Here is a 19,143-nt window from a genome sequence, read left to right on the forward strand (position 1 = left end):
GGTAAATTGTGTTTTGTTTGTTAGTTAACGGTCCCGTTTAAGTTAGAGGGGCCTAGCCCTACCCTAGGCGTTTAAGTTAGAGTCTAGGTTGTCTGTACTAACTTGTTTTTTTTTTGTAGTCGGTGTTTAGTGTTTTTATAACCATGTCTAAAGAGCATAGACCATCCGGTTTTAAAAAGTGTGTTAAATGTAATTATAAAATGTCTATAACAGATGACCATTCCTTATGTGTTCATTGTTTAGGCCCCAAGCATCTTCAGGAGTCCTGTAGCATTTGCCACGCTTTTTCCTCTCGCATCCTCCAAGAGAGGAAAAATAAGTTGATCTTAAAAGGGCTTATTAACCCTTCCTTTGAGGAAGCCCTATCTTCCTCTTCTTCTTCACCTTCGAGGAAGAAGAAAAAACCTTCGGCTCCGACCAGCCCGTCGGATCCGGTAGCAAAAAAGTCTCGGCAGGCTTCTCCGTCGGCTCCACGGACTTCGGAGCCGAGGGCGGAACAGTCTGCCTCGATGTCTCCAGCCTCGACTCCTCTGGTTTCGGAGTCGAGAGCTCGGGCATCGAGAGGCATGTCACCTTCATCGGCTCCACTGCCTTCGGAACCGATGGGGGTTGCCCGCTCAGACTCTTCCCCTTCGGTGCCGAAGTCCACATCGGCTCCGAGGGAAATTGCAGTAGTAGTGGAGTCTCCCTCGGCGCCGATACTTCTAGAACCATTACGGAGCCGGTCCCCCAGTCTTTCGGAGCCGGCGGAGAAGTCGACTCGGACCCGGTCGGTCTCTTCTCGGTCATCGAGGATGTCCGATTCGGACTTAGACAGGGTGCTTCAAAGGCTTTTCCAGTCTCCAGTCTTCGCAAAGTTGATCTCTGCTCCAGCCCAGTTGGCTTTGGAGCCGATCTCCCATCCTGCTACATCGATTCCTCCTCCAACAGCCTCGGCGCCGTTGGAGTCGGTGTTGGTGGAACCGGTGGAGGTTATCGGGTTGGTTCCGACTCTAACTTCAACCCCGTCCCTCGGGTCGGGGTTCGGTACGCGGACCTCCTCTGTCGGCCCCGGGGGGGGACGCTTCGGGCCCGATCCTTTCGGTTCCGAGCCTCCCTCTTGGTGCGTCAGCTGCAGGGGTTCCGACTGCCGTTGTGGTCTCGGGGGCTGAACCATCCCAGGACTCTGGGGGTCCAGCCTTCGATGCCATGAGAAGTGCCTTGGCCAAATCCTCTGTGGCCACTTCGACCATTTCACCACCACCTTCCCTGGGCATGGAGACTGGCGCTTTTGCAATCCCCCTGTCTCACGACAGCGGAGCCCCTGGGCCTGAGGTTACCCCCATTGGGGGTTCCCTTCTTCCTGGAGGTCCCTCCGACACGCTTTCGGAGGAACCTCCCAGGAAGAAACAGTGTAAGAGGAAACACGTCGACTCCCCTGATGAGTCTCTCACCTCGGATACCGACCTCGATGATGCGGAGGGGTCCCCAAAGTCGTCCTCGGAAGATGTCTCCTTTGCGGACATCTTGGAGATCCTCAAGCAACGAGGCGACTGGCAGTCCAAACCCCCTTCTGCTGAGGAGTCGGTTTTCCTCAAGGCCCTCCGCCTCCTGGGTGTCTTTGCCCTTCGATGAGCTTCTGGATTTGATCTCTCGAAGGGCGTGGGAACACCCGGATTCTGTGGAACCGGTGCCAGCTCGCCCCAATAAATTCCTCTCGGCTCCCCCGGACAAGGACTTTCTATCGAAAGGCGTGGCTGTAGATGCTATGGTGGTGGCATCTGTCACCCAACAAGATGTGGCAGAGGCTTCGACGTCCGTCCATCCTCCTAATAAAGAGTCTAGGAGCATGGATCGGTACGGCAAGCACTTTCTTCAGCGGCCTTTACATTAAGGTCTCTGAATTACCTGACACATTTCACCAGACTACAGAGGGATCTGATCAAGGAGCTTTCGGATACCCTCTCTGGTAACTTACCTGAGCAGTTGACCCAGACGGTTAACTCCCAGTTGGCTACCCTGTCTTCATTATCTAACTCGTCCATGAGGCTCATTTCTTATGCGGCGAAGGAGCGTAGAGCGGCTGGAACAGGTGTTGCTCTACGGAGACAAGCCTGGCTATGCCTGTGTCACTTTATGGAGGCCTTTAAGTCTTCCTTTGCCGATGCCTTTGATGGGTCCTCACTGTTTGGACCCAAGGTAAAGGACACATTGACTCGCTGCGAACAGGAGGGTAAGACTTTAACTGCCGTAGGAGCCCAGTTTTCCATTCCCTTCAGACCTTATCCCAAGGCTCGAAGAGGAGGGAAAATATGGTTCCGTAAGTCTCAAAAGCCTTACTCGTCGCAGCAGAGCGATTCCCCTTCTAGAGGCAGAGGAGGGGGAAATTTTTCAGGGAGACGCCGTCCCAGAGGCGGCGGAGGCCCCCGCAACACTGGAGACAGCGAGTCCTTTCGTGGCTCCTCCTCCTTCCAGCATCCCTGAAGGAGTACCCGACTGTGCAGCTCCGGAGCCAGTCGAGGGTCGCTTTTCGAAACACCTAAAGGCCTGGAAAAATATTACTCAGGACCAATGGGTGCTTCGAATCAGCGCCGGAGGTTACACCATCCCCTTTGTTCAACCCCCTGCACCAGTCCAAAGAATCCCGGGACCCGCCACCCAGTCAACGGGATCATGCAGCCAACGAAATATCAAAGCTGCTTCAAAAAGGGGTCATCCAACCTGTCCCCGCAGACCAGGCCGGATCAGGGACTTACTCAAGATTCTTTTTGGTGCCAAAAAAGACCGGGGACTTGAGACCCATTTTGGATCTCAGCAAACTAAACCGATTTGTAAAAAAGTCCAAATTCCGGATGGTCACTTTGCAATCCATTCTCCCGCTTTTGGAGAAAGGTGTTTGGATGTGCTCCATAGATCTCAAAGATGCCTACTATCACATTCTGATAGATCAGGCGTCGAGGAGACACTTACGCTTCAGCCTAGGAGACAGTCATTTCCAGTTCCAAGCACTGCCCTTTGGTCTCACCACAGCCCCCAGGGTGTTCACCAAATGTTTGGCGGTGGTGACTGCTCACCTGAGAAGTCTAGGATTCCAGGTGTTTCCATACCTAGACGACTGGCTCCTAACTGCCACCTCCAGGCATCTACTCTTGGAAAACCTAGCAGCCACTATCACACTAGGCAACTCCTTAGGAATCACCTTCAATTGGTCAAAATCTGTATTGCTACCATCTCAGCGTATTCTGTTTATTGGTGCAGAAATAGACTCAAGGCAGATGCGAGTCTATCTCCCTGCGGAAAGAATAGCGACGCTCCAGCTTCAGGTTCAGGCTCTGCTCCTCAAACGTCGTGCTCCAGCAAGAATGGTCCTACAGCTGTTGGGCTCCATGGCAGCCACCATTCTTCTGGTCCCCTTGGCAAGGTTGCACATGAGGATACTTCAGTGGCTCCTATCAGTCCAGTGGTCTTATCAAGACCTTCCCCTCAGTCACCACATACTGATCACAGACGCGTGCAAACAGGATCTTCGTTGGTGGCTTCTATCCTCCAACCTGAATCTAGGGCGACCCTTCGTTCCCCCACTCCCTCTGCCATGTTGACTACGGACGCCTCCCAGACAGGGTGGGGGGGACATTATCTGGACAGGTCAGTCCAAGGCACGTGGCACTCCGACGAGAGTCTTCTCCATATCAATATCCTGGAGATGAGGGCGGTGCTTTTAGCGTTGCAAGCACTGCACGATCACCTCCCCCAGGGTACGATTGCCATTCAATCCGACAACATGTCGGTAGTCTGGTACTTAAACAAGCAAGGAGGAACCAGGTCCTACCCCCTTTGCAGAGAAGCCATGAAAGTATGGGATTGGGCGATTGCTACCAAGCGTTTCCTAGTGGCAACGCACATTCCGGGGAAATCCAACGTGATAGCCGACAGACTGAGCAGAACTATTCTCTCCCCTCACGAGTGGTCCTTGAACAACAGAGTGGTAACGCAGATTTTCACAAGATGGGGAGTTCCTTGTTGCGATCTCTTCGCAAGTCCCCTCAATGCGAAATGCCAACACTTCTTCACTCTGACCCCAGTTCCGGGGGAGATCCCCAAGGACGCTCTAGTCCACATTTGGCCCTCCGGTCTGCTATATGCCTTTCCACCAGTTCCCCTTCTCCCCAAGGTGATTCAGAAGGCGATTCGCTTGAGAAGCAAAATGATATTAATCGCCCCATACTGGCCTCGACAAGTCTGGTTCCCCTTTCTTCACAGATATGCATTGGAGGGTCCTTGGTTCCTGGACCAAGTTCCGGACCTTTTGACTCATCAGTCAGGACAGCTCCATCAGTCCCTCCATTCATTGAAGTTGGCAGCCTGGCTACTCCTTTTCCAACCATAATTAGGAGCCATTCTTTTGCCCCTGAAGTCATGCACATCTTGTCTTCAGCCCACAAGACTTCTACGAAAAAGATATATAGCAATAAATGGAAGAGGTTTGCTATTTGGGCCCAACTCCGAGGATTAGACCCGATGACAGCCTCGGTATCAGAAGTACTGAAGTTTTTAGCTTCCCTATTCAACCACGGTTGCTCAGTGTCTACCATCAAAGTACAATTGGCGGCTATTTCCAATTTTCATGAAAGTGTGGAACCTCCTTTAATGAGCAACAAGTTGTGCAAAGCCTTTATTAAAGGAGCTTGGCTTCTACGACCCCCTATATCTCAACCTGCACCTCCGTGGGACCTTAACGTGGTATTAGGTGCATTAACCTCATCCCCCTTTGAGCCGGCAGCAACCTGTGATCTAAAATTCCTTTCTTGGAAGACTGCCCTTCTAGTTGCTATTACTTCAGCCAGACGAGTTTCAGAACTTCAAGCCCTATGTGTTAAACCACCATACTTGGTATTTCACAAGGATAGAGTATATCTCTTAGACCAAACCCATCTTTTATACCAAAGGTTTGTTCTAACTTTTGTCTACAACAATCACTAGAGCTACCGGTCTTCTTCCCCAAGTATTCGAATAGAGCTGAATATACTTTTCACTGCTTGGATGTGCACAGACAATTACGTTTCTATTTGGATAGGACACACAAAGCACGAAAATCAGATCAACTGTTTGTGTCCTTTCGGATAATAGATTAGGCAAAGCCGTCACAAAAGTCACTATTGCCAAGTGGATCAGGGACTGTATCAATCATGTTTATCTCATCTCAAATAAGGAACTTATAGTTCCAGTGAAAGCTCATTCTACTAGGGCTATGGCCACTTCGGCAGCTTTTCATTCCAAGCTCTCTATTGGTGACATTTGTGCGGCTGCCACATGGACATCTTCACACACCTTTGTTTCTCACTACAAATTAGATGTGGCATCCAGGGGTCGAGCTTCCTTCGGTTCCACAGTTCTCAGGAGTGTTTTCCAGTGAGCCACCCAGGAATTAGGTGCTAGGGACGCTGTCCCATCTGTAGAGAATGTAGGCGAGATAGGATCACATTACATCTTTTAGTTATGTACTTACTATAACTTTAGATGTATGGGATCCATCTCGCCTACATTCCTAATAACCCACCCTCCTTCCCCCTGCCTCGTAGACCAGGAGAGACTGGACGATCCGAAATTGAACTTCTTTCCTCTCTTGAAAGACCTGAGAATGTTATAACAATAGTATGTTTCTATCAGCATGAGTGCGGACAAACAAGATCTGGGGAAGTGGTAGTGGCGCATCCTGGGATATGAGGTAACTCAGCCAATAAGAGACTGCGTTCTATTGTATAGCGGCTGAGTCAGAGCCGAGGATCGGCTCCGAACCCATCTGTAGAGAATGTAGGCGAGATGGATCCCATACATCTAAAGTTATGGTAAGTACATAACTAAAAGTTATATACGTTTATAATTATATTATGTATTGGTTAACGGAGTAGTCTTCAGTAATTGTTTCTTGTATATGAACCCTAAATAGATGTTTGATTGTTGCGTTCAGCAGTATCATTGGGATGAAGTTATGTGGTGATTGGTTGTTCCAGTTTAATATGCTCTTACATTGGTTGAATCTGGCCCAGTTGGATTGGTAGATTTTGGCCAATGTTGGTCTGATAGGTTTGTGTGACGTTTCAGACCCCTTGTAGGGAAGGGTGTGTTAAGCCAACTTTGCTCTGCATTTGCATATCTGTAGTTTTTAACTAATAGGAATATTATGTTCTGGCAAATGTCATCTTGCTGCATTCTAGTAGTTTTTGCATAATGTGCTTTGATTGGCAATCGAGGCGGAATACGCCCTTTTATTACTTTTTGTATTAATAGAGGTGTTAATTTCGCTGTTGTACTATCATAGTAATTCCCAGTTATGAATGAGTTGAAGAATTTTTTGATAAGTTACAAGCCATGTTTATATGAATGCATACGATCAATTTGTTGAATTAACATCCTTGTGCAACACCGATCAGCCGTATTCACAGAAATGCTGTGAATTTTAAATCTAGATTAGTTGTTAACATTGAAATATGTTTCTAATTGGAGGATGTTTACCCAATAAGATAATTATATTAGTTGTTTTTTTGCCATCTAGCAGATTTCATTAAATCGTGTTTGCAAATAAAATTTATGTTGCGATTTCTGCTTCGAAATGAGTTTGTTGTCTTATTAGCTAACTATGCTTTTAGGAATATATACAAAATATAGAAAATAAACAACATTTAATAATTATATATTATTTCCTTAATCTTTAAGCTAAAAATATCTACGATCATGTTAACACTATGATAAACATATACACTACTAATTTAATGTTTGATTAAACGAGGTGATATTGCTTTTATGTATTACTTATAGTTTTATATTAGATTATGTTTTTCTATGCAGAATTACACTACAGTTTTGTATCTGAATGTTTTTGTAATTCAAAGACATTATTTAATGCCAAAATTGTTGATGAATAATATGTCCTAAGAAATAAAAATGATTGGTTTATGTTTCTATATGCGAATGCCTATTGGCCAGTTACTTATGAGGGTGATTGGACAATGATTCGATGTGTATGGGCTTGGGCTTATCATTATAGGAAAGGTCTTATTGGCTATTAGAAGTAAGTATAGTCATATTTCACTGGTTGAAATGTTTTTAAAATGTAGATGTCATACAATTATTTTATCTGATGAAGTTCCGTTGTGTTCGGGACAAAATCCTTGCTGTGCAAATAAAGGGATATTCTTTCAGTGCATTGCTGACTAAGAACCAGCTCATACTGAACCCTGAAAAGACGAAACTCCTCCTATTCCTACCTAAATCTCTCAACCATCTTAAGTCATCTTTCACCATCTCTTCTCTTAACAACACCATCATCTCTCCTGAACCTCACACAAAGCTCCTAGGAGTAACCATCGATGATCAACTTAAACTTGACCTCTATATTCACCACTGTATAAAGAAAACCCATCAAAAACTCGGCCTGCTCTGTAGAAATCAAAGGTTCCTCACTCCAAACTCTAGAATCTGTCTTACCAAGGCTTATATTCTCCCTAACCTTTTCTATTGCTCTCAAATCCTAACTTACACTCCTCTCTTCTGCCCAAAATTGAATCCACATACAAGTTAGCTAGATTTGCAGCAAACTTACCACCAAAATTACACCACTGTCTTCCTCTCCAAACATTCAACTGGTTAGAATTCCATACTATACCCTTACTTAGTCAACTTATTTTCATCCACACTATCCTATACAAGCCATCCTTCTGCCCTAGCGTATCCTCTCTTGTCTCTTATTACAACCCACCATGCTCCCTCAGAAGCACAGATCAATATCTCCTACAGATTCACAAACTTAAAAAAATCACAAGGGCAAAATCTTTATAGCTATCTTCCTGCACTAGCATGGAATAAGCTTCCCATGCCCCTCAGGAATATCACCGATACACATGAATTCAAGACAGCTATTAGAAATTACCTCCAAAGAAACTGAAAATGTCACTTCAATCACCCCACTTAAAAATCATACCTACCCCCTCCCCTTATCTTTCTCCCTCTCCCTCTATTTCCTTACTACCTTTTCCTTTCCCATAATTATGCTGTCTAATCTAACTGCTACTTTTTTTACAGTTGTCTACCACTTGTACTCCCCATACCCCTCCTGCCCCCTATAACACTATACTTATCTTCTTTCTCTATTTGCCCCACCCCCACCCCCCGTCTCACTTCTGACTGCACCATTCCCAAACCCACCACCTGGAAACTAACTCCACTGCATTAACTACATTTCCTCTGTATGTACCACTTGGCTCCTACTAATGTCCTCAATTTCTTACACCTGTGATATACTATGCCCCTTAACATAAATTCTTATACGTGTTCACTGTTTTAGACAATATGTAATTGCTTTCTTATTCTATACATTACATTTTTACTCCACTCCACAGCTCAATAATTATTCATTTACAAGACCTGTACTGTGATTTTTTTTCTACTTGTAAATGTTTGAATTGTAAATTTTGTTCTACTTGATATTTTTTGTTGCTGTGTAGATTTTCTCCCTAGGCCTCTGCTGAAAAAGTGCACAAGCTCAGAAGGACTAACCTGGCCATCAAATGTCAGATATATAAATAAATTTGTTGTATATATTTTGAAACTTTTGTAGAGGAGTAGTTTAAGTATTTTAATTTTGATGATCACTTCTAAAACTGTAATGACAAATGTAGTCTAAAGTGTATGAATAGCTCATAAATTTGTCTTCATAGTGCTTTACAATTAAATCATGCCCTCTCCAAGATAACATAAGTATAATAGTTTATTTTTAGTGTTAACTCAAAATGTTGTTCTTGTTTATAGTTAACTTAAAATTCAAAGTAGTGTCATTGTTTTCAGTAACTGAAACCATTTAAAGTTTTCTGAAATTTGTTTTAAATGTATATTGCTGATTTGAATATTGGCTGTGTACAACCAGTCTTTGAGAAGAGGCAGTATCCCTTTAATGTTGTATTTTCCAGAAGTCAGTCATACGTTCATATAAATAACTGCCATGTGTTTTGATTCATTGAAACACAGTGTTTTAATTCTTTGTTTGATAATACTTGTAAAAGTCAGTTTTGAAAATACATACTGACTGAAGTTGTATAGATACAATCAGATGCAATGTTAGATTATTTTGTTAAGCAATTTTTAAGTTTTTATTTATTTCTTCCTTAGTTTCAGAGCTGTTAAGCTAACTATGTCTTTTCTGTTCTTGCTTGTTTAGATTGTTGTAGAAGTCACTGAGTCCTTCATAGAATACATTAAAACCAAGCCAATAGTATTTGAAGTATTTGGACACTACCAGCAGCATTATACATTTCCACAAGGACTGGACCTCATTAGGTAAGCTAGAACCTCAGTTACCAGCCTTCTTTCCTTGCTAGAAAACATCTGGTACCTGATCACATGCTAGCTTAACCAAAAAGTCATTGTCTTTTGTTCAGATGTTTACATTTATGCTTCTAACCCGATGTAGAGAACCCCGAATCTCACCATTGCTTTTCATGGAATGCACAAAAGGTCTTTTTTTTTTTTTTTTAATACAGGTAACTTCTATAGATATCTGACGTTGTTCTGGACAGGTTTATCTGACCGACCTACTTCAGTGTCACTCTGTCCTCCAATAAAACTTTTTTTTACTAAACAAAAAACAAGCATATATGTAATTATGTCTTGGACATAAATCTAATTTCTTGTATTATGCAAATAAACAATGATGGTCGATGCAGAAAGACATAAATTTCAAAACTGTGTGTTTAAGTAGCTATCAGTTTTTATAATCCTTGTACTGAAACTGAATAAATTATTTGATCACAACCAAATACTGATAGTAAAATAGATCTACCAAGGAGGAGCCATATAATCCTATGTTGTCTGTCTTCGTCTGATTCATTGTGTGGGTAGTCAGATCTGACCTTCGTCTCTTATACTATAGTATTGGATCCAAGAGCTCTGACTTCTCCCTTACCCACAATCCCCCTTTCCTGCCTGAATTACATCAGATCTCGTTTGCTGCCTGCCTAACCAGAAGTGTTGACCAAGAGCACCATCTTTTTTCATAATAAGTGAAAACTTTGTACTTCCTTGTACATCAATAATTAGACTTTTTTAGAGGTAAGATGTAAATTTATGTTAATCATAGGTATTTCGGTTAGTTTATAGTGTTAATGCAGATTTTTCTAGTTCTTAGCTGTAGATTTAGAGTTGGATACAGCCACACACACACATGTATGTAGCATACTTATTGTTCTATTTTTAGTATTGATATTACCAGTTTTGCTACTGAAAACATTTTTTCTTCTGATGTTGGAGAAGTCTACAGGATTTTAAAAGTGTTCCTCCTGTGGGCATAAGATCCTGCCTCAAGAACCACATTTTCTTTGTGTGTACTGCTAGGGACTTTCCACATGCAGGACACCTGCAAATTTTGTGCTGCCTTCAACATAAGTGCTCTCCATGGAAGGAAAAACAAACTGATTCTGAAAGGCCTCCTTCCACTTGACAGGGTCCAAAATGTCTTTTGATCCAAAGTCTCCCTTTACCTCTCCCTCCACTGAAAAGAAAAAGGAAAAAGATAGAGAAAGACAGAAAGAGACAAACATAAGAGAAAAAAGACAAGAAAACTTAGTTAAGAAAAGGTCTCCAGATCCATGTGCTGTTTTTGGTCCGGCATCTAAGATATTGAAGCAGTTGGATCTTACAATATCCAGGATCTGAATTCCGTCCCCCAGAACTTCCTTTTCTCCAGGGCTGATAAGCCCTTATCTTCACTCCCCAGTTTTCAGAAGCTTCCATCAAGATGTTCCATCAGTAGTTTCTATCTCAAAGTTTGGTTGGTCCACTAGAAGCCTTACTGAACTGAATGTCGACCATATGAGGAGGAAGTTTTTGAAGGCATTGTTTCAGCTGGGAGTCCTCCCAGCACCATCCCCGAGGAGAAGACCAGGATCAGACCCTGGTCATGCCAGTTCTGACACAGTATCCCTTTTTTTGGAGTAGACACAAATGGGATCTATCGCCTCCCCTCCATACCAGAGTTGGATCCAATAGCCTTGGAGAGTTTGACTTTGACTTCTTTCCTGACTTTCTTGTCATTGGTGGATTCAGAACAAGTAGAATCCCAGAGCCAGCGTATCAGAATTGGGGCCCAAACAGTGGAGTCAATGCTGAAGTTTTCAAAGCTGTCCCTACCACTTGGAACTTCGGTCCTAAATACCTCAGTTCTGAGCTTCTCCTTGGAGCCATCTGCCTTTAGAGTCGAGAAGGCTACTGATTCTGCTATAATGGGTGCTTCTTCATCAGCTGCATTGGCTGAGTAAGCTTTTGAGGCTGTGTAGAGGGCCTAGGCTGAACTAAGAAGACAGCTGCATTCACAGAATTCAGATCTGTATTGACTTCTTCTGGAGGATGTTCCTTCTTCCTCTCATTTTGGTAGACAGGGATGGAAAGATCCAATTAGCTTTGAGATTGCTCACAATTCGAGCTCCACATCTGACTCCGAGGTGTCTTCCTTAGAAACGCTGAGGAAAATTATTTGGAAGTGGATTTGCAAGCAGTAGCATGTTGACCCCTCTCCTGAGTCTGTTACTGAGGACACCGACTTACATGATGAAGAAGGCTTCTAAAGGTTCCCCCCTCCCGAAGACGTCTCGTTTGGAGACTTTCTTGAATTGATGAAACAGAGTGGGGATGGTCCACCAAAAATCTTTCTGATGAGTCGGTGCTTCTTGAAGCTTTTGATTCTGGCTCTTTGACTTCCTGGGTGGTCCTAATTCCTCACATCTTGATTGATTTTGTCATCCAGAAGGTTTGGAAGAACCTGATATGGCAGAGTCTATCCTGAAAAAGCCAGATAAGATTCTAGTTGCCCCAAAGATAGAAAACATTGAACCTAAGAATCCTTCAGTAGATGCTATGGTTGTAGTAGCAGCAGCCAAAAAAAGGACCTGTCTGAAGAAATTTCCTCTGTCCATCCCCCAAATAGGGAGTCAGAGGCATTGGACAGACTGGTGAAATGTGCATACACTTCAGTGACATTTGTACTCCAAGCACTGAACCATCGAGCACACTTGACATGTTTCCAACAGGACTTGATCAAGGAGCTTTCAAAGTCCCTGTTGGGTCACTTACCTACAGGTGTCCAGAAAACAGTGGATACCCAAATGTCTACCCTACAGTCATCCTTGAATGTGGTCATGAGACTGGTATCTAATGCAGCAAGATGGTACAGCAAAGGCAGTAAGCGCAGGTATTACCAAACAATGTTATATGTGAATGCGGTTTTGTGATTTTTTTTATGAAAGTTTTAAGATATCCTTCATAAATGCCCCATGATGGCTCCACAGTAAAGGAAATGCTTACTAGGAGTGAACAGGACAGTAAGCCTTGTCTGCCACAGAGGTCCATTTTTCTACTGTTTTTCCAGGAATCAAACAGGTGGAAGGAAAATTTGGTTTGAGAAATCCCAAGGTTTTCATCAGGACACTCCTGGGGGCAGGCCTCCCTGAGGCAGAGGAGGAGGCAACTCCACTAGATGTCGCACAAGAGGCTGAGGCGGAGAAAGTCCACAGAACCAAGGTTAATATTGGCCATTCAAAGAGAAACCTTATCAATATCCCTGAACATTTGCCCTAATGCTACACTCTGGAGGTAGTCGTGGGATGCAACTCCTTGCACCCTGTAGCCTGGCAAAACAATAACTTCTGATGCTTTGGTGCTAAGGATCATCACCAGAGGTTACACAATATCCCAGAATCACAAAAGGAAGGCTGTTTGGTTATACAATATCCTTTTTAGACTCACCAAGAGCAAGACAGAAAATTCCCAATATTACACCCAATCAGTTTTAATCTGTGGCAACAGAGGTTTCTAAGTTTAGCGGAAAAAAAAAATCATCCAACCAGTCTCCCCTCAACCAACTGGGATTTGGAGTCTATTCCAGGTTCTTTTTAGTTCCAAAATAATGACAGAGCACCTCAGACCAATATTGAATCTCATCAACCTAAATCAATATGTAAACAAAATTCCAGATGGTACAGTCCATTCTACCTCTTTTGAGGAAAGTTGATTGGATGTGCTCTATCGATCTCCAGGATGCCTACTGTCATATCAACATCTAGATGCAATCCAGGAGATTCCTCCATTTTCATCTGGAAGCCAGTCACTATCAGTTCAGGTCAGTACCATATGGTCTCGCCACAGCACCACTGGGTGTTCACCAAGATTATGGCAGTCATAGCAGCTTATCCCAGCTATAGGGTCTGCAGGTCTTCCCATACTCAGATGATTGGGTTCTAACTGCTACCTCCAGGGATTTACAGACGTTGTTCGTGTTTCACTGTTGTAGTCATCACATTTGGGTTATCTGCCTGCAGGTAGCCCTCAGCCAGCCTGAATATCAGAGTCTGTGGATTTCTGCATCGGATGCTGTCTTCTTCCATGACATCAGGTCGTCTGGGGTATAAAACATGCAGCCGACGCCATTACATCAGTCTTTCTTGCCGTGCGGTGCCCGAAGCAGAAGCAGTTCGCAAGTGCCGGTCAGCCGTCTCCTGAAACTTTCATTTTAGAGTTTCAGACCCAAAGTCTTCAAAAAAAAGATAAGTACCCTGTTGGGGATCCTTTTTCTTGCTCCAGTCAGTAAAAGTTAACAATTGTCTTGCTTGTGGAAATCAAATACCTCATAGAGATTTTCATTCTTACTGCATCCCCTGTTTAGGCCCAGACCACGACGTCCCTCGCTGTTGGTTTTGTGCCTTGTTCAACCCCCGAACTATTCATCGTCGGGCTATTTTTGCAGCCAGTTACTTTTGTACTCTATCTCAGTACTCCGAAATGGCTTAGTTAAACCATCCGACTATCGATCTTCCGAAAAAAACGTAATGATAAAGACAGACAGACCGCATAGGTCCAAAACTGCCAACTACACTTCCGTTAAGCTAGTCGCCTGTCCGCCAGTACTCAGTGAGGTGCTATCGCAGCCCCTGATACTCGCTACTTCAGATTCGCAGGCCTCTACTGAGACCCATTTGGAGTCCGGTATGCCGTGAGATGCTTCGACTATGGAACTTGTGGATGTCTCTACCTTGGATGGGTCCGGAGCCGCTGTGCAGGCACCGGCTTCTGAGTGTGTATTCAGGCCTACAGACATTCATATTAAACTGACGCCACCATTTCCATCCAGAAGTTCCAAATCCCACAGGGCAAAAACTCACACTACGCCTAGAAAACCAATGACCAAACCGCAGGCTCAGGCCCATATGCCTCAAAAACAAATGCTTAGAATGGCTGAAGACCTTATTACCTTAATTAGGGGAAGCCAGCCTTCCCCCTCTAAGAGACCTAGAACTGAGTTTCTTTTTGATTCTTCTGATCAGGAATCTGATTTTTCTGCTCCTTCTGATTACCAGGATTTGCCCTTATCTACTTATGAGGATTCTGATGCAGAGGATTCCATTCCCTCTGCTTCCCCTTCAGAAGATCCTTCTTTCGTTGGAACCTTGCATACTCTTAGGGAGCATTTCCACTGGGAAAGCCAGGATTACTCTGAGCTCAAAAAGACACTTAGGGAATTCTTACTTCTGCCTCAACACAGGCCTTTAGCTATCCCTCCTGTTCTGGACATTGTAGATGATGATTTCTTGGAATCTAGCCTTACCCCAGACACTTTACTTCAAGTTCCCAAAAAACCTGACTCTCACAAGTTCCTCTTCAAGAATCCTTCTGTGGATCCAGAGACCATTTCCCGAGGACCAAAAGGCATTAAGGCTACTGCTGTTAAAAATCCTACCCCTTCTGATAGATTCTAGAGCCTTAGACAGATGGGGTAAGAAGGTATACACTTCTGCTACCTTGGCCATTAGGGCATTAAATTGCCAGTTTCATATGTTAAAGTATCAGCAGCATATTATGGGACTACTTAAACAGAAAATGATGTTGATTCCTGACTGTGCTGAACATAAAGAATTGCAAGATTTAATGCATTCTGCAGAACAAGTTGGTAAGCATACTTTGCAATGTGGTTTTGACGCTTTAGAAGCATCTTGCAGGGCTGCTGTCACTGGGTCTGTACTTTGAAGGCATGCTTGGCTTAAGGAACAAAACTTGCCAGATCATGTTAAAGCTAAATTACTGGATGCTCCCTCAAACCAAGACCGCCTTTTTGGCAACAAAGCAGAAGTCCTCAAAAGGTTGGAGGAAAAAGCTAAATCTATTTAAACTGTTAAAGATTTCTTACAAGTACAGCCTCCCAGATTCAGTAGGCATTGGCCTTCAAAGAACTGGTCCTTTCCAGTCCCTTCCAGGCCTTCTCAGTCCAAACCCAGGAGCAGCAGACCACCTAGGCTACAGTCTCAGGCTACACACAGACCTAAGCAGTGGGGGGATCCCACTTCCAAAGCAGGGAGTAGTAAGCCACCCACCCTATGGATAAATGGCATAATGACTGTTCAGCTACCTGCTCCCTTAGGAGGAAAGCTTGCCTTGCATGCAAAAAACTAAGAACTCATTACCCAGGACAAATGGGTTTTGAACATAGTTTCCCAAGGATACAGATTCCACTTCCACACACTACCAACCCCAAATGGTTGGCCAGACCTATCCCCATATCAATTGGTGGAGGCCCAACAGCAGGTTCTCTCTCCTCAGTATCAGGGCTATTCAACCTGTCCCAGCAGAACAAAGGGGACAAGGTTTTTATTCAAGACTTTTTCTGGTACCCAGAAAAGACCCAGAAAAGACAACTCCGGTGTCCTATCCTGGACCTCTCTATTCTCAACACCTTATAGGTAGTTCCAAAATTCAAAATGCTAACTCTTCAACAACTTCTTCATATGCTGGCCAAGGATGCCTGGCTGGCAACCCTAGACTTAAAGGAAGCTTACCTGCACATCCCAATAAGGGAATCTTGCAGGAAATACCTATGCTTCAGGGCAGGCTCCATGCACTATCAGTTCTCTGCACTTCCCTTTGGCTTATCTGCTGTACCCAGGGTATTCACAAAGTGTCTAGCTCCAGCCATTGCATTTTGCAGGCAGAGAAATATTCAAATTTACCCATACTTGGACGATTGTCTGATTCAGGCAGAAAACCAGGACTTGCAGTTACAACAGCTGGCATTCGTAAAGAACTTCTAACCTCACTGGGGTACACCATCAACGAAAAGAAATCTCACCTAGTACCCTGCCAACAGATTGTATTCCTGGGAGCAAGCTTGAACACAACTTCTCAGATGGCATTCCTCACTCTGGAGAAACAAGTGTATTTGCCAACGTACTTCAAAGTATTGGCCACAAAACCCCAGCTGTCTGCAAGGAAAATAATGCAAGCCCTGGGGTTCATGGCCTCTTGCATTCTACTAATTCCATATGCAAGACTGCATATGAGGAAACTCCAATGGTATCTAAAAAGCCTATGGTGTCAACATTCTCAGGACCTGGAATCAATGATTCCTATCATTCCTTGTATAAAGACATAGTTCCTTTGGTGGGCAGAGGCTTGCCACCACAACAAGGGGCTCCATTTCGCTCTACTCCCTGCTGCCCAAACCCTAACAACAGACACATCAGACTATGCATGGGGGGCTCACTTGGCAGGGCAGTGCATTCGGGGCAAATGGAACCCAAGTCAGATGCACCTGCATATCAACCAAAAAGAAATGTTAGCTGTACAGAATTCCCTGACAGCCTTCAAAGACCACATCCTTCCAGAACAATTATTGGTAAAGACAGACAACACCACATAAACAAGCAGTGTGGAACCCACTCGTACCCTCTCTGCAGACTAGCCATGGCTCTGTGGAACACATCCTTGAGCTACCAAACCAAGTGCACCTACAAGCTCAATTCCTGGCAGGCAAGCTAAATTCACTGGCAGATGACCTAAGCAGAAATCTCATGGACCCACACAAATGGAAACTGGAACCAAAAATATTTGACCTCTTGAGGAGTAAATGGGGGACTCCAGAGATAGACCTGTTTGCTTCCCCCAAGAACTACCAATTGGGCAAATTCTGCACAAGGACGCCCCACAGTCAAGCTTGGAAAGTGGATGCCCTGTCCTTTACCTGGGAAAGTCTCTCGGTTTATGCCTTTCCTCCTCTGCCTCTCCTCTGGAAGGTTCTGGTAAAGATCGAACAGGACAAACCAAGGACAATACTTATTGCACCAGACTGGCCACTCCAGCAGTGGTACCCCCTTTTGCGCAGCATGATATTGCTGGATCCATGGCACCTACCTCAGACACCTTCCCTGCTGTCCCAGCAGGCGGGCCAGATTCTGCTCCCTCAGCTTCAAGCCTTGAACCTTGCAGCCTGGCTAATTCCTTGAGCTCTCCAATAGCTTCCTTCAGTAAGCAGGTGCTGGATGTCATTCTGGAAGCAAGGAGACCTAGTACTAGAAAATCCTATGCTGAAAAGTGGAAAAGATACTGTTCCTGGAGCCAGACCCAGGGTTTGGGCACTACGGTGCCCAGCTTACCTCATATTCTTCAGTACTTAACAGAAATGCTCCACAAGGGCTTATCCTTCTTGTCAATTAAAATTCATACTTCTGCAATTTCAGCACATTGTAATACTGAACCACCCCTCTTCTCTCACCCCCTGTTAAAGCAATTCCTCAGAGGGGCTAAAAATTCAAGACCCCCCCCCCCGGCGAGCCCCTTCTCCAGCCTGGGACCTTAACTTTGTATTGGAAAAGCTCACTGTCCCTCCATTTGAACCAGCTGCAACTGCAGAGGTGAAATTCCTTTCTTGGAAAACAGCCTTCCTTCTAGTCATCACTTCAGCAAGAAGAGTGTCTGAATTACAGGCCCTCATGGCAGTGTAGCCCTTCATTATCTTCCATGCAGACAGGGTTTCCCTCAGGACCAATCCTTCCTTTATGCCCAAAGTGGTGTCTAGTGTGGCCGTAAATCAGTCCATTAATTTGCCTACCTTTTTTCCGAATCCACAAAACAAAAGAGAATGTATTCTGCACTCTTTGGACGTGCACAGACCACTTCGATTTTATTTGGACAGGACTAATCTTCTCAGAAAATCTGAACAGCTGCTAGTTGGCATTGCTGCAGGGGCAGAGGGACAGGCCATTTCAAAGCAAACAATGTCTAAATGGATAGCCCATTGCATTAATTTCTGCTATAAGCACCAAGGAAAACCTACCCCACAGGGGATAAGATCACATTCCACCAGGGCTGCATCTCCCTTTACAGCCTTTCTCAGAGGGGTCCCTACCAGGAACATCCTAGAAGCTGCTACCTGGAGCTTTGTACATACCTTCACCAAGCATTTACCACATGCCTATTTTTTTTCTAAATTCAAAGCTGGTTTTGCCAACTGCAGTTTTGCAGGGCTTAATAGCTGGCCCTAATGCTCTCTTAACTTCCTCCTCCCTTCCTTAGCTTTGGGAATCAACCCAAATGTAATGACTGCAACAGTGAAACATGAACATAGTACAGTTGTGTACACTTACCATAAATATAGATGTTCGAGTGTATTCACTGTTGCAGTCCTGGTTACCCTCCCTCCAACCCCCTGACTTCTTTTGGCTTTACCTTTGCTTCTTGTTTTAAGCTTTCTGGTGTATTTGCTTTTTGTTGGAGGTGTAACATAACATATAATAGCTTCCCTTTGTGGGGGCACCTGACATCTTGGGCAAGAAAAACTGATGTAATGGCCTCGGCTGCATGTTTTATATGCCTGACGGCATGGAAGAAGAGATAAGATCCGACGCAGGAATCCAAGACTTTGATATTCAGGCCAGCTGAGTGCTACCTGCAGGCAGATAACCCAAATGTAATGACTGCAACAGTGAATATACTCAAACATCTACATTTATGGTAAGTGTACACAACTGTACTTTCTTCACACCTTGGATTTGCATAGACACCTCTGATATTATTTGGATACAACTAAAGCCATTCGTAAATCTGAGCAGCTTTTTCTTTCCTTTCATCCTAAGTCTTTAGGTTTGAATGTTTCTAAGCAAACCATTTCTTCTTGGATATCTACAGCCATTTCCTTTTGTTATTCCTTTTATGGGAAGAGCCTTCCTTCTTTTGTTAAGACATCCTGCTAAGGCTGTAGCCTCTTCTGGTACTTTTTCAAGGGTTTGGATACTAATTCTATTCTTGAGGCAGCTACCTGGTCTTCTCTGTGTACTTTTACCAAGCACTGTAAGTTGG

At 44.2% G+C, this 19,143-nt stretch overlaps 1 protein-coding gene across 1 annotated transcript in view; it reads left to right on the forward strand.

The window, feature by feature from the left end:
• KIF1B (kinesin family member 1B) overlaps window positions 1–19,143 on the forward strand; it is a gene marked incomplete in the record, with an annotated part of 2,363,676 nt that overhangs the window by 1,682,029 nt on the left and 662,504 nt on the right. Inside the window, 1 exon segment of the mRNA XM_044063146.1 lies at window positions 9,191–9,309. Within this exon segment, the coding sequence (XP_043919081.1) occupies window positions 9,191–9,309 (119 nt within the window).

The sequence above is a fragment of the Protopterus annectens genome, chromosome 2.part1 (assembly GCF_019279795.1).
Source record: "Protopterus annectens isolate FY-2018-M chromosome 2.part1, PAN1.0, whole genome shotgun sequence".
Classification (NCBI taxonomy): domain Eukaryota; kingdom Metazoa; phylum Chordata; order Ceratodontiformes; family Protopteridae; genus Protopterus; species Protopterus annectens.